This window comes from Balaenoptera ricei, chromosome 2, assembly GCF_028023285.1.
Source record: "Balaenoptera ricei isolate mBalRic1 chromosome 2, mBalRic1.hap2, whole genome shotgun sequence".
Classification (NCBI taxonomy): domain Eukaryota; kingdom Metazoa; phylum Chordata; class Mammalia; order Artiodactyla; family Balaenopteridae; genus Balaenoptera; species Balaenoptera ricei.
In genome coordinates this window covers 15,626,807-15,643,160 of record NC_082640.1, presented here as the reverse complement: position 1 = coordinate 15,643,160, position 16,354 = coordinate 15,626,807, and the positions used below count along the sequence as shown (strand labels likewise).

General features: G+C 34.4%; 1 protein-coding gene across 1 annotated transcript in view; it reads left to right on the top strand.

Annotated features, from left to right (window-relative positions):
• MALRD1 (MAM and LDL receptor class A domain containing 1) overlaps positions 1–12,456 on the top strand; it is a 600,449-nt gene extending 587,993 nt beyond the window's left edge. Inside the window, exons 39-40 of the mRNA XM_059909182.1 lie at positions 9,256–9,331; positions 12,049–12,456. Of these exons, the coding sequence (XP_059765165.1) occupies positions 9,256–9,331; positions 12,049–12,129 (157 nt within the window). The 3' untranslated portion in view covers positions 12,130–12,456. The remainder of the gene's footprint in view (positions 1–9,255; positions 9,332–12,048) is intronic.
• Positions 12,457–16,354: the final 3,898 nt, after the last annotated feature.

Genomic DNA, 16,354 nt, shown 5'->3' with positions numbered 1-16,354 from the left:
TTCTTTCATCAGTGTCTTATAGTTTTCTGCATACAGGTCTTTTGTCTCCTTAGGTAGGTCTATTCCTAGGTGTTTTATTCTTTTTGTTGCAATGGTAAACAGAAGTGTTTCCTTAATTTCTCTTTCAGATTTTTTGTCGTTAGTGTTTAGGAATGCAAGAGCTTTCTGTGCATTAATTTTGTATCCTGCTACTTTACCAAATTCATTGATTAGCTCTAGTAGTTTTCTGGTAGCATCTTTAGGATTCTCTATGTAAAGTATCATGTCATCTGCAGACAGTGACAGTTTTACTATCTATAGAATCTTATAACAGATTTAATGTGCCACACTGTAATTACACACTACAAATTGTAATCTTGGTGCTGGCTTTTTTATGATAAACACAACCATATTAAGATGCCCCTCATGGGAATTCCCTGGCTGTCCAGTCATTAGGACTCCTTCCTCTTACTGCCAAGGGCTGGGTTCCATCCCTGGTCAGGGAAGTAAGACCCGACATGCTGCACAGTGCAGCCAAAAAAAAAAATGCTCCCCAAATCAAATTCTGTAACACACTGTTGTGCTTCAAGTGTTCCATTTAATCCCTCTCCCTTCTTGCTACCACCCTCTCCTAGATAGTTTTACTGAGGCACACTTTGTCATAGTCTCAGTCTGATATTTTGAAAGATATTTATTGAAACAACCTAGCGAAACCCATTGCTGGTCTTCCTAAAATAATGTTATGGGCACTTGTTACCTTTTTAGCCTAGAGTATAGTGACAGGATGCATACCATAAAAGTCTTCTCTCCTGAGTTGGTGAAGATGTGCTTCTAAGCAACGGGTTTTTTTTTCTTGTTTGTTTGTTTGGTTTTTGAAAGTGTGACCTATGTGATTGATTCTTTTGTCCTGCTTAAATTTTAATTGGAGAATCTTAAAGTCAAATTTGTATCCTACATTAAGTAAGTAAATAGACTCTTACCATACCGATGTCATATACTGTCCCCATCTCTTTCCCTCTGGCTCAACTCTATTTTCCAGTTCTAAGAATTCTTTTCTCCACTTCCTATCTGTTTCTCATTTTTTCTTTAATTTATCTATTTTTGGCTGTGTTGGGTCTTCATTGCTGCATGTGGGCTTCCTCTAATTGTGGCAAGCGGGGGCTACTCTTCGGTTGTGGTACCCAGGCTTCTCATTGCAGTGGCTTCTCTTGTTGCAGAGCACGGGCTCTAGAATGCAGGCTCAGTAGTTGTGGTGCATGGGCTTAGTTGCTCCGCAGCATGTGGGATCTTCCCAGACCAGGGCTTGAAGCCATGTCCCCTGCATTGGCAGGCGGATTCTTAACCACTGCACCACCAGGGAAGTCCCTTCTCATTTGGTTTATATTCTTCTATTGTGCTTATCTTTGCAAACTGCCATAAAGTTGCTCTCATTACAAAAAGGACAAAGTAGTGTCTAAATTAAAAAATGTGTGATACCTCTCCTTAAAAACAGTCTATTCAGACAGGCTAAAATTTGGACTGGAAACAGTCAGAGACCAGGTATAAAATAAAACTTGTCTAAGGTTTTGAGAAAAGAAAGATGATGTATGTGAATCGTTTGGCACCGATAATTGCACAGGAAATGCAGTGCACCAATCTCCTCCTATTACTACAAGTTAAAAATGAACAAACCAAAAAAAAAGAATAACTCATTTTTACAGGTTCTAAAATCAGGAAGCAAAAATTAGAGCATTACTCATTAATTTTTATAATGAGACAGAGAAAAAAAAATTATTAGTACCCAAAGAAACAAACATTTCTAAAAAGATCTCTTCTTGACAGAAATATGTTTAATGAACATTAAAAATAGGTATGAGTAAAAGTGGGGACCAGAAATATATTATTTTTGTTAGGATTTTATAATGTATTTTCCCTTTATGTGAAAGATCAGCACACTCAGAAAGACTTCATAGAAAGTTTTAGGACTGGAAATATCTGGAAAAACCTAATTGAAGAGTTTAAAATGACATAGGTGGAAATGAGTAGAGTAGAATTGAGATTTACTTCTCTGAGACACTCCAGATTCACCATTTATCAGGCTAAGCAAAATTTAATATAATAGGCATGACTCCCAGAATAAATGGATTCCATTTCCACCAGTGAAATGATTGTATTTCATAATTTAGATGGGCCCTTTTTTAAAAAAATATGTCACATGTACTTTTATGGTTAGAAAACATTTTTCCCCAGCAGTAACAAATCAAATACTTCATAGCCTGAAAACTCACATCAACCCCTGATATTTATACATGGATATTTCATACCTCTTATTTTTCAGAGATATATATGAGATATAAGGGACACAGACCTTTATTTTTCAAATATTGTAAAATGAGTTACTTGTACCAAATTAATTTTTCTCCAATAATATGACTTTTTCAGTTTCCATGTAATGAAATAGATAGAAGGACCATCCCTATTCTATTATACTCTGCTCATCTTCAGGAAAGCCCCCAGGCTGCTCCTCTGGGCTGGCACTTAACCAGCTGAAAAAAAAAAAACAAAAATGGAAAGAGACAGAGGTCAAAAGTAGGCTCCTGGCCCACTTAAAGTCTTGGGCTAAGTGGAACAGAAATCTAAATACAAATGTGACTCCATGGTAACAATAGTAAAAATGAATGTCTTTTCTCTCTGAGTATTGATGATGTATATTGCTGGGAGTAGGCATGGAAGAACAGAGTAGAGAGCTGGTTAGTGGCTTTTTTTCCATCATTAAGCCTTCGGACTATGTGCATTCATTAAGGTATCCTTTCTATAAACATTCAGTTGATTCCTGCCGCACTAGGTACTGTATTAGGTGCTGTGATTAAGAAAAGAAGGTAAAAGAATAGCACTGGACTGTTAGTGGGCATCTACTTGTGGTAGGCATTTTATAAATGTAATTTAATCTAAGAGACAGAAATCTAGCAAGCTGCCACCCTCCAAAAGAAATTCTACAGGCAGGAACAAATAATGATCAACTTCGTAAGTATAGGACCTAACACAGTGTTTGATAAATAGTATGTGTCCTAGAAATGTTGGATAAATTTAAATAAACATGAAAGATGATAAATAACATAATCAGCATTCTAGCATTTCACCACCTTAAGGAGTGAGTCACCACATTATAGACATCATTTTCCTTCAGGCCCTTAACTCAGGACAGTTATTTCTTGGATCTTAGAATGTTCTTCAGCATTTAGAAACAAATATAGAAATCATTTCTTTAGTGGAAGCATGAGAGCAAATTCCTCCACACACACATGCACAGCAAATATCTTTTGGTAAATAAATTATCATGTTTATCTCTTCAAATCACCTTGATAGCTGCATTAGGATTACCCAATTTCAGAAAGTGTTGTTCTCCATACTTTTTAGTAGACAGGTTTTTACAGTAGAGTTTTATAATGCAATCCACCTGGATGTAACAGGAATCATCATGCATGGCCATCTTAAATGGCATACCACCTTACTTTTATAATTTGTGCTAAAGTTTTGAGCTCATCTGAATATTTTCTAAGCCTATTTTTAAATACGAATACATTGTGACAGATTTACTCCCATGAGATGGTAGTGGGGACTACCACTTGGTGTTTGGTGGATTTGACTAAGAAGTGTGAGTAGTTTCTCAGACACACGAAATGACATACCAGTAAATTGGAGAAAAACATGTCTGTTCTTAACAGAAAGAAAGTAAACCACTGATTGATAACCAAAACAACAATTAATTTAGTAAATAAAATTAATAATTAATAAGACATACTCAGTAAGACAAATTATAAAAGCTGATTAAAATTATTAATTAATAAACTTAAAATATGTGTAAATTGATGTTTCTTTTGAAGTATAGACTTGTCAATAAAAACAATTCAGGCATTGTCTTGTCATTCTTTCTTTGTAACCCTCCTGATAGCCATTCTTCAACATGCAGAGTGACACCTATGCTCACTGTCACCTTGTTTTTCTTTCAACCTAGATAAAGGTTTATTCACTTATCCAGTCTAAAGGTTTCACATTAAGTGACAATCAGACTCTACCCAAAACTGTCCAAACGTTGCCATAATACTTTGCCTCATACACTAGCATTACAATTTATTTTTATATTAATGAAGGTTTTATAGCACCACTAAGCTAGAGATAAATGTGTTTACCAATAAGGAACCTTAACCAGAGCAATTAGACAAGAAAAAGAAAAAAAAAAGCTATCCAAATTAGAAAGGAATAAATAAATCTATTACAAATGACATGATCATGCATATACAGAAAATCCCAAAGAATCCACCAAAAAGCTACTAGAGCTAATAAATGAATTCAGCAAAGTTGCAATATACAAAATCAACACACAAAAATCAGGTGTGCTCCTAAATACCAGCAATAAACAATCAGAAAAAAAAATTAAGAATGCAATCACTTTTGAGAATAGCATCTAAAAGGATAAAATACCTGGGAATAAATTTAACCAGGGAGGTGAAAGATTTCTACACTTAAAATTACAAAGCATTACTGAAAAAAATTAAAGAAAACCTAAATAAGTGGAAAGACATTTCGAGTTTATGGATAGGAAGGCAATATTGTCACGATGTCAATACTGCCCAAAGCAATCTACAGATTCAACACAGTGCCTATTAAAACTCCAACAGCCTTTTTTGCAGAAATGGAAAATTGATCCTCAAATTCATATGGAATTGCAAGGGCACCAAAAAGCCAAAGCAGTCTTGTTAAAGGATCAAGTTGGAGGGCTCACACTTCCTGATTTCAAAACTTACCACAAAGCCACAGCAAACAAAACAATATGGTATTGGCATATGAATATACATAGAGACTAATGGGTTATAATTAAGAATCCAAATATAAACCCATACATCTATGACCAGTTGATTTTTGACAAGTCCATTCAATAAGGAAAGAACAGTCTCTTCAACAGGTGTTGCTGGGACAACTGGATTTCTACATGCAAAGGAATGAAATTGGACCCCTACCTCATACCACACACAAAAATTAACTCAAAACAGATCAAAGACTTCAATATAAGAGCTAAAACCATAAAACATTTAGAAGAAATCATAGGAGTAAATCTTCATAACCTGGGATTTGGCAATGCATTGTTATATATGACACCAAAAGTATAAGAAACAAAAGAAAAAAATAAATTGGACTTCATCAAAAACTTTCATGCATCAAAGCGTCTTAAGAAAGTGAAAAGACAGCCTACAGAATGGGAATATTTGAAATCATATATATGATAAGAGTTTAATACACAGAATATATAAAAACTCCTACAACTCAACAAATCGACAGACAACCCAATTAAAAAAAATAAGCATACTTGAATAGACATTTCTTCAAAGAAGATATACAAATGGCCAATAACCATATGAAAAGATGCTCAACATCATTAGTCATTAGGGAAATGTGAATCAAATCTATAATTAGATACCACTTCATACCTTTTGGGACGGCAATAATAGTAATAATAAAATAGAAAATAACAAGTGTTCGTGAGGATGTGGAGAAATAGAAACCTGCATACATTATTTGTGGAAATGTAAAATGGTACAACTGCTATGGAAGACAGTTCGGTGCCTCCTCATAACTTAAAATAGAATTACCATATGACCCAGCAATTCCACTCCTAGTTATATACCCAAAGGAGTTGAAATGGGGCCCAGATACTTATACGCCAATGTTCAAAGCAGCATTATTCACAATAGTCAAAAGGTGGAAACATCTCAAGTGTCTATCATCAGTTGAATGAATAAACAAAATGTAGCATATGCATACAATGGAATACTATTCAGCCATAAAAATTATTGCAGTTCTTATACATGCTACAGTATGGATTAACCTTGAAAACATTATGCTAAGTGAAATAAGTCAGACAAAAGGATAAATATTGTATGATTCCACTCATATGAAGTACCTAGACTAGGTAAATTCATAGAGGCATAAAGTAAGTTAGAGGTTACCAGGGGCTGGAAGAAGAGGAGAACAGTTTTTATTGTTTAATGGCTATAGAATTTCCTTTTCTACTGATGAAAATGTTTTAGAAATAGGTAATGGTAATGGTTGCACAACACTGTGAATGCAGTGAATGCCACTGAATTGTACACTTTTAAAAAGTGGGTAAAATGGCAAATTTTGTTATATATATTTTACAGTTTTTTAAATTAATAAAATTAATTTTATTAAAAAACTTGAATTATATTCTTTAAATGGGTGAAGTGTATGGTGTGTGAAAGTCATGTTTACTGGATGCAACATAGATAAGTTTCGTTTTATTTTTTGTTTTTCTTCATTGCCCATCTACAGTGATTTCAGGTATCTATTTTAAATACTTTCATGTTTTTAATCAACACTAAAACAATTTTGTTAGTTAATAAGCCATGAAGTCAATTCCTTTAGAGGTGTTCATATGCTCACTAAATTTAAATTGGAAACTTGCATCAGAAACATTTTCTCTGTTTAGCCCCCTCACAATGCCACCTTATACAGTGCCTGCACATATTGGATGTAGCCAGAGCTTAATAATGATTTAAGTGAATTCATCACAAGTTAGGGGAGGAAAACTCATGTGATGCATGCAGCTTCCTTTCCTCTACTCTAAGCTTCTAAGTCAATGCCTTGCTGGTTCCTAGAGGTCGCTCCATTCTTTGAGACCTCAGCTCTTAAAGAGCTGTCTGCCTAATGACAGATACAGTAAGTTAAACAAGCATTTTTTATCCTAATGCAGACTATCATTGCAGCATACAGTGTTAGAAGTGGTAGAAAACTTCATAGTCAAACATTTTGTTTTCCTCATATCAGGATCCATCATTTTAAGTAAAATTGTTTATGTTTGAATTTATATAATTGATGAAGGTGGAAAATTATATCATAGAACTTGAAATGGTAAATATATGGAGCTGACATTTAAAATTTTTCTTAATGGAAGTATCTATGGGCAGTGGGTAATATTTTACCTTTTAAATAGGAAAGACATTAAGAATTAAGCCCAACAATTCAGGGATATCCAATGTTGGGAGACATACACTTGATCTAGGAAAAATAAAAGTTTGAGATTACTAATAAACATAATTTGAAGTAAACAAATTTGCTCACCTTCCACTACTCCTACTGTGACCCTTTCTTGTTTTATTACAACTCCGTATCCTGACACTTATGTATCACCCTTCTTTCTTTATAGTCACCCAATCCCCAAAGGCTGGCCACTTAATTTTAATAGAAAATTATTTAAGACTTAAAATCCTTCAGAAGAAAAGTAGCTTCAATAGCTGAATCAATAGGGTTGGAAAATTGATCAATTTACTTGGCTTCTGCCTGCCAATATTGGTTTAGGTCATCTGGGGTCTCAGCAGTTCAAAGCCAAAAATAATCACCTCATCTCGAAATCTTTTGTGTTGCATGTGCCTCAATTCTATCCACCTGACAGCCGAGCCTGTCCCTCCAGTTCCTGGTTGCCTGCCCAGTCTTTGGACCATCTGTCCTGTCTAGTCTTATGGTTTGGGTTTCCTCCTGTTTCCCGACTTCATGCCTGATTTCAGCCAAGAATAATTTTTCTGAGCTGTCGGTGTTTGTGGCTGTCCCGTCTTTACCTAGTTCCTAATTTCCATTTTGTTCTAATCCTCCCTCTCTGCATGTTGTTTCTCCTGTACCAGCCTTTGCTTTCACATTTTGACATATTTCAAAACACCACTTCATGTCCCACCCAGTCTCAGTTTTGAGAGCAGCACTGTCTAGGCTCTTGCTCTAACTATGCCAATTATTGAGCTTACTACTCTGAGAACGTAACATTGACTAATCTTGGAGAGAGAAAAGGCAAAGAATCAAGCACCACTCATTCAATTTAATTAGAGCAACTCATAAGTTTTCAATTAGTGGTTAAGGAATTAACTTGTTGCCTCACCATTTAAGAGTATATCTATGATTTTTTTTTTTCACAAAATAACTCACAAAAAATGGCTGCTATGGCCCTCTTCATCAATAACCAAAATGTAGATGCAATGAAGGTGAACTGGTTAAACTACTGAATATTTAAGCCAAATACATAGAAACAGCGGAGGTCAGGAAGCTTAGAAGACACTGAATCCACAGGGAGAATGTATTGTCAGCCAAACACAATTACCCTGATTATGCTATTGGGCTCATGAACACTGTTATTTTTTAGAAGAGGACCATGCGGTTTGGTAGATGAAATAAGAGGTCATACCTCTGACAATTTCTTTTCAAAGAGTAAATCAGTAAGACTTCCTCTTTATTATCTTTTCTTTTAGGATTTAAGGGTACATTACTGACAAACATTTATTGTCATTATACTCTGATTGGTCAAAAATAGTCATGCATTATATATTTTTTCTTCCTGGTTGCCTCCTCAAGACACTGGCAATCATCCTGGAATCGGTCTTCCATTCTCCACTATGTGTATGTGTACGTGTGTGTGTGTGTATGCATGCATGTGTATGTGTGTGTGCATATTTGGGATTTTCCTTATATCTTCAATAGGATGTATTTAGTTATCTGGTTATATTTATTTCTTTCCTGTGATGAGCATTTTTTCTTCATCAGTTGTGACCAGCTATACCAGGGCTAGTTGTCTTCTGATAAGTCTATTGACTCTTAAGTAACTGAAGTATAAAAAGGAAATGATCATTTAGGAGCTCAGTTAATCAGAGTAAATTATGCAGATCTAGACCAGTATGTGAGATTACCAAGGACATGCCTCTATGATCCATGAAAGGAAATACTAACATAAAGATCTCTTCAAAATGCTCATATTTAAATTTGCTGTTTAAAATGTTAAATACTATGACATGCACTACATACAAATCTCTATGACAGACACTGTCATGGAAAATAGTCCTCAGGATGTGGTGGGTTTGGCAACTTTTGGAGTCGATGGGACTTCAAGGTGGCCTTTCCTTATAACCAATTCAACTTTATATAACATTGTTCTTTCTAATCTTGTATACCTTGGTATTACTTGAATAATATTTAAGCAATCAATTTTAAGAACAACTTTTTTTTATGTGCTTGGGTTTTTTTGGATTTAAATATTCAGAGGTCAAATTACATTTACTTTCAAGAATGTGTTTGCCTTGGCATCCTGCAAAAAAGTCTTTACTTATGGAAATACCTTCATAAAAATAAGTACACTGGCTAGATAATGTGTCTCCCAAAGATTTCTATCAGATAATAGCCTGAAAATGTCCTGTGGTGCATTTTAATACTTACTTTTCTTTTTGTGGCCCTGGGTGCTTTAAGGAAAACGAAAAGAAGTGTTAACTGTGCACTTGTTAATCCAATTTATGGGAACTGGAGCAACCCAGAGAAAACAGAGGTAAGTGGTAATGAACTGTATTGTTTCAGAACGGGGAAACAAGCCTGCACATGCGCACACACACACACACACACACACACACACACACACACACACACAGTGTTGTCTGGACATGTTCCCATATCATGGTTAAAAGATGTGTTTTAGTGGAGTTATTTCTCCACTAAAGAGGTGGGATGGGAAGGAGTTTCAGTCTCTCTAAATATGCAATGAGAATTTTCCATTTCAGGATGGTTTCAATCTGCTTGTAGAATCAGTTCACTGTTAAATGGCTTTGTGGTCACTGTTCATACCCAAATAGAGCTGACAAATCTGGAAAATATCAGTTTAACCCACAAAGTATTAGTCATCTACTCACAGTAACTCTTCATTGACTGTTCTTCATATTTTATTCCCAAACACAAAAGGGAAAATAGCGTTCTGTGCTCTCTTTGAAATTGAAATTCAGGTGTGGGCTGTGAGGGTCGTTACCTGATAACTTAGAAAGAGAAAGGAGAAAGTGAAGTGTGTTACATCTTTCTTGGCCTTTTTTAGGGCTACTCCTTATCAGTGCAATATGAAGTAGGCTAGAGAGAAAATGGCAAGTATAATAAAATCTCTCTCATCCCTTTCTTAAATAGGTAATATGAGCATCCATCTGGGTATAAAACAGGATTAGGCATAACACATCACTTCTTCTGTATGAAAGCTTCCTTACATCTGATTTTAGAAATATTGTATCAAATTCATTCTCTTGTGAAAGTGAACAGGTAGAAAGCCAGCTTTCATTTTCTCCTATTATTCTTTTAATGAAAATCCTCCATAAAACAGTTGTTACTGTTGCTGAAACCGAGTAGCAAAGGTTTCAGATCAGGTGGTTTCTAGTATTTTGAGTGATGTGGTTGAAGTCTAACACAACCCTTGACTTTTTTATTTCTGTTACCTGATAACTTAAAAAGAGGAAAGGAGAAATTAAGCACATTGCATCTTCAATAATGATGTCATATACACTTTTAGTATTGTTTTGTTAGGAATGAAAGGAAGAAGTAAGATATTTCCCAGAACACAGAGAGAATTAATTTGGATGATTTGCCAAGTCAGTCAAGTCATAGACTAAAAATGAAAATGTAGCCCTACTTAATGGATAATAAGCAAATAAATAAATGAATATTTAAGAAACAAAATGTAATACATCTTCTTGACAAAGTAGGAAGGTGTAATATAAACCTATTTTCATTTTTACTAAAGAAAAGAAAACTTAATCTTTTTAATCTTTAGCTTAGTTTAACTTTTAGTATCTGAAATTTACAAATGATGTAAGGAATTAAAATGTGTTTTAAATTTGACATTTTTATATTTATCATTCCTCTTTCATGTTTTTTTCTTTCCATTAAGAATGGCTAAGGAAGAAATCCTGTCATAGCTCTAGACTTTTGTTGCTATTTTGATTTCTATTGTTTCAGAAACAAATGACTTTGTATTAATTAAACTAAGTGCACCTTCCCTGACATTGTAACAGAAAAATAGACTTCCCCGAAAATACTCTTCTGAACATTCTTAGAGAAAATTCTCATATTCTGATATAGAAATTGAGAGAATAGTATAATGAAAACCACATACCCATCAGCCAACGTCAACAATTATCAACCTGTGGTCATTCTTGTTTCACCTCTACTGCCATCTATTCCCTTCACCCACCAGAATGGTGGTGATATTTTTTAAAATAGACTAAATTTTCTTTAGAGCAGTTTTAGGTTCAGGGCAGAACCTAAAACTTTCCATATACTCCCTGCCCCCACCCATGCATAGCCTCCCCCATTATCAACATCCACCACCAGAGGGGTAGATTTCTTACAATTGATGAACCTACACTGATATGTCATTATCACCCAGAGTCCATAGTTTACATTATGGTTCACTCTTGGTGTCAACCAGAGTGTTTTTAAGCAAATTCCAGATATCATTTAATTTTACCTGTACAGACTTCAGTTGTACCAGGATAAGAACATAAAAAATATGTAACCACAGTAACACGCTTAAACATTTAATAATAATTCCTTGACACAATCAAATATTCAATCAGTGTTCCACCTACCCCAATTGTCTCATAAGTAAGTAGGGGGTTTTATACTTTGTTATTGTTGCTATATTTTTAAAATCATGATCCATATAAGGTATATGCATCCAAATTGGTAGACATGTCTCTTAAGTCTCTTTTAATCTCTAGGTTTCATTTTCTCTCTCTTATTTCCCCCTTGCAGTTTATTTGTTGAAGAAATGAGGTTGTTTGTCCTATACAACTTTCCATGTTTTAGATTTTCTAATATACACTGCAAAATATAATTCTCTGAGCTGAAAGCTGTTGGTTGTTGTTTTTTAAAAATTTTTTGTTTTGTTTTGTTTAACCTAACTATAATCAAAACAGCAGACTTAGAGAAACCAGCACCATAGAAAGAAGCAGTCAAGATCCTGGCCACTACATTCCCCCATCCCACCAGAGGTGAGGATGAGGCAGTGGCTCCTATGCCACCAGAGGACGCTGGGCATACACCAAGACTAGGCCTGTGTCAGTGGTTCAGGCAGTGTGGACTGGAGGTACTGAAGTAGGAGCTGGCGATGCTCTAGTTATTACTGCAGTGAAAATCCATTAAAAATTCACCTCAATCTGCATGATCTGGAAAGAAGTCTCTTATTTTAACGCCTAAAATCGTAACTTTTTTCAATGTGTTTTTCTTTAGAGTTCTATATACTCCTTCTCAAATCCGTTATATGACACAACATCAGGAAGCCTGGAGACTGTATCTAATCATCTCAAATAGTACCATCAAGATCAAGTATGCTTGGGACTTCCCTGGTGGTCCAGTGGTTAAGACTCTGCGCTTCCATTGCAGGGGGCGCAGGTTTGATCCCTGGTTGGGGAACCAAGATCCCACGTGCTGCATGGTATGGCAAGAAAAAGAAAAACCAACCAACCAACCAACAAACAAAAAAAAGATCAAGTATGATCTTGTATTCCAGTCCATGAAATCTGATAGAAACTCATGCAGTAGTAAAAATAGGAGGGATTCAGAATACTACTCTAATTATTACATTTACAAATAAATTTTCTTATGGAATATATTGAATGTTTTCATGGAATCTGAATCAGAACCTTATCTTCATTATATATGTGAATATTTTAATAAAATGTTCCACGTAAGTTTCTTGTTTTCCTTTCATTTTATTATGGTTATTTTTTTAAAGGATGAATCAAATTGTTTCAGATCCTGAATATAAAGAAGTTTTAAAATGCTTATTTATATGCCATTGACCTTAGAAACAAAGTTGAACTGACTTAGTATACAAACTAACTAGCAGGAGTGGGTGGACAAATCATAGTAATCCTAACAACATAACCATGAGTAAAATTTATTTCTGCATTTTGGAAAAAATGTGATAAATTATCATCCTAAACTTCCTTTCATTCAAATAATCATTTAACATCTATCCTTACATAGATATAAAAAATATTGCTAAAATATATGTTAAGAAGCTTTGTTGTTCTGAACCTAATAGCCCAGAAATAAACCCACACACTTCTGGTCAATTAATCAACAACAAAGGAAGCAAAAATATACAATGAAGAAAAGACATTCTCTTCAGTAAGTGGTTCTGGGAAAACTGGACAGCTACATGTAAAAGAATGGAGTTAGAACATTTTCTCACACCATCGACAAAAATAAACTCAAAATGGATTAAAGAAATAAATGTAAGACCTGAAACCATAAAACTTCTAGAAGAAAATGTAGGCAGAGCACTCTACGTAAATTGTAGCAAGATTTTTTGGATCTGTCTCCTAAGGCAAAAGGAACAAAAAGCAAAAGTAAACAAATGGGTCGTAATTAAACTTAACTTTTGCACAGCAAAGGAAACCATTCACACAATGAAAAGACAACTTACTGAACGGGAAAAAATATTTGCAAATGACATGACCAATAAGGGGTTAATATCCATATCCAAGATATATAAACAGCTCATACCACTCAATATCAAAAAAAAAAAAAAAAAACCCGATTAAACAATGGGCAGAAGATCTGAATAGACATTTTTCCGAAGAAGATATACAGATGGCCAACAGGCACATGAAAGGATGCTCAACATCACTAATCATTAGAGAAATGCAAAGCAAAACCACAATGAGGTATCACCTCACACGGGTCAGAATGGCCATCATCAAAAAATCTACAAACAATAAATGCTGGAGAGGGTGTGGAGAAAAGGGAGCCCTCTTGCACTGTTGGTGGGAATGTAAATTGATACAGCCACTATGGAGAACAGTATGGAAGTTCCTTAAAAAACTAAAAATAGAACTACCATATGACCCAGCAATTCCACTACTGGGCATATACCCTGAGAAAACCATAATTCAAAAAGAGTCATGTACCACAATGCTCTATTTATAATAGCCAGGACACGGAAGCAACCTAAGTGTCCATCAACAGATGAATGGATAAAGAAGATGTGGCACATATATACAATGGAATATTACTCAGCCATAAAAAGGAACGAAATTGAGTTGTATGTACTGAGGTGCATGGACCTGGAGTCTGTCATACAGAGTGAAGTAAGTCAGAAAGAGAAAAACAAATACTGCGTGCTAACACATCTATATGGAATCTAAAAAAAAAAAATGTTCTGATGAACCTAAGGGCAGGACAGGAATAAAGACTCAGACGTAGAGAATGGACTTGAGGACACAGGGAGGGGGAAGGGTAAGCTGGGACGAAGTGAGAGAGTAGCACTGACGTATATATACTACCAAATGTAAAATAGATAGCTAGTGGGAAGGGGTGGGATAGGGAGGGTGGGAGGGAGATGCAAGAGGGAGGAGATATGGGGATATATGTATACATATAGCTGATTCATTTTGTTTGTTATACAACAGAAACTAACACAACACTGTAAAGCAATTATACTCCAATAAATTTGTTAAAAACAAAACAAATATAATCAGGATCTTTGCCTAACCTCTTAAAGAAGCAGTGAATTAAAATTCAGGTATGGTTTTAGTAAAGACCTCAAAGCTACTGCATGAAAAATGTAGAGAAAGTGCAAAAGAGATAATAAAAATGATTATCCAACTTAAATTGACTTGTTTTATAGGAATATTGAGGGAATTCATAACATATGTAGCTCCTGATTGAGACTAATGACAGAAAATCTACAGAGCCTAAAAATTAAGATACTCTTAAAAGTGTTCAAAATTTTCTTCGGGAGCAAGTTAAATGTGCTCTAAAATATTTAAATCAAATATGGCAATTCTATGATACTAAAAGAATAAAATTGATTTTGCTTTTCCAATAAGTAGAAGAGGTAGATGCTTATGTTGTTTTCATAATTTAATGTAAGATTTAGAAAAAAATTTATTTTTATTTGCATATTTCTTCCTCTGAAAACTTTTTGATATAAGTCCAGATTTGCACCATTGTGATTTTTAAAATAGGCAAAGGAAGAAGAAAAATAGAGGAAGGGACAACAGGAAGTATACAGAGTCCACAAATTATATAACTCAGCTTTAAGTCATAAAAACATCTCAGAATTCACAATGGACAGAGAATCTATTGAAAACAATTTTTTTTTTAAGCTGGTGGATGTAAGGAGAACAGATACTAATGAGTAGTGCTGACAGATTCTTAGGACTTTGAGTGCACAAATACTTAAGACAATATCTTATCGTTAACTGGATTCACGTGACCAACCTGCTCTTTCCCAAAATATACTTTAAGCATATTAATAACAATAGCAACATTAATAACAAGCTAATAAGTACTAATTGTCTGCCAAATACTGTTCAAAGTAGTTTATGTGTTTTAACTCACATACATGGAAATAATGTGCTGTATATTATGTTACCCACATGTGGATATTTAATATGAAATTTAAATTAGCTAAAATTAAATAAAATTTTAAAATGCATTTCTTTAGTTGTACTAGCCACATTCCAAGTGCTCAGTAGCCCCATGTGGCTTGTGGCCACTGTATTTCACAACACAGAGAACATTTCCATCATCACATAAAGTTCTCTCCGAGAGCACTGGCTTAGAACAATATTGAAATATTTTCCTGTAAATAGCACAGCAGTAATCTCTATAAATCTAATAAGCACTAAAAATATTTCCCAGTATGTATATTTTAACTAGAATCATCCAAATTTTAGCATAGTAATGTTATAAATAAGACAAAGCATGTTTAGCTGTAAGCAAACTAGCAAACATATGCGATAAAGAAGCATATTTTAATAGTGCTTTCTTGGCATATAAATATAACATATCATTCTGTTATACCCATATCATCTTTGCCTACTTTTTTCTACATTTAGATGGCATTTTGAAAGAATTGTGTAAAAATTTGCTTTTCCCTTTTCATCTTCATGACTGTCATTTTTCACATTTATCACACCAAGAACTGAAGATTCATGACTCCTTTAAATAATAACCGCCTTGTATTTTGCATCTAAGGGCATGTACTTTAGGTAAACCAACTACTATATTCATGGCAATGTCTTTCGCAATAAGTAGTCTTAAACTTTATTCTTAAAAATAAAAACCAGGGAACATCCATAAAAGGACTCTGAATTTTTTTCCAAAAAGCCTTTTAAAAAATAAGATTTCAAGTATATATTTCACTGTCTGAACAATGACAGCTTTGTGAGTCTTAAAAGTAGTTATTCTGCTTTTCTTTGTATCAACTTGCAGAACGCTTGGGATTTCTTTGCTGTTGTATCTAGAAAACCAGTTCAAGGGTTAATGTCTAAAATAAGTAATCATCAAATTCAAGACCTTGCTCTTTAAATAATTAGAGGTGAAAAGACACCACTTTCTACAAGCACCCACTTTGTGAAATTTCAGTGAAACTGGTTACATGAAATATCTTGAATTAAAGAACTCATTAACTATGAATCAAAGTATGCATGCAAATAAATAAAAGAATGAATGAATGACTATGATACTTAAAGATCCACTTAAAAATTCACACTGATACATGTCATTAAACATTCTGAGAGAG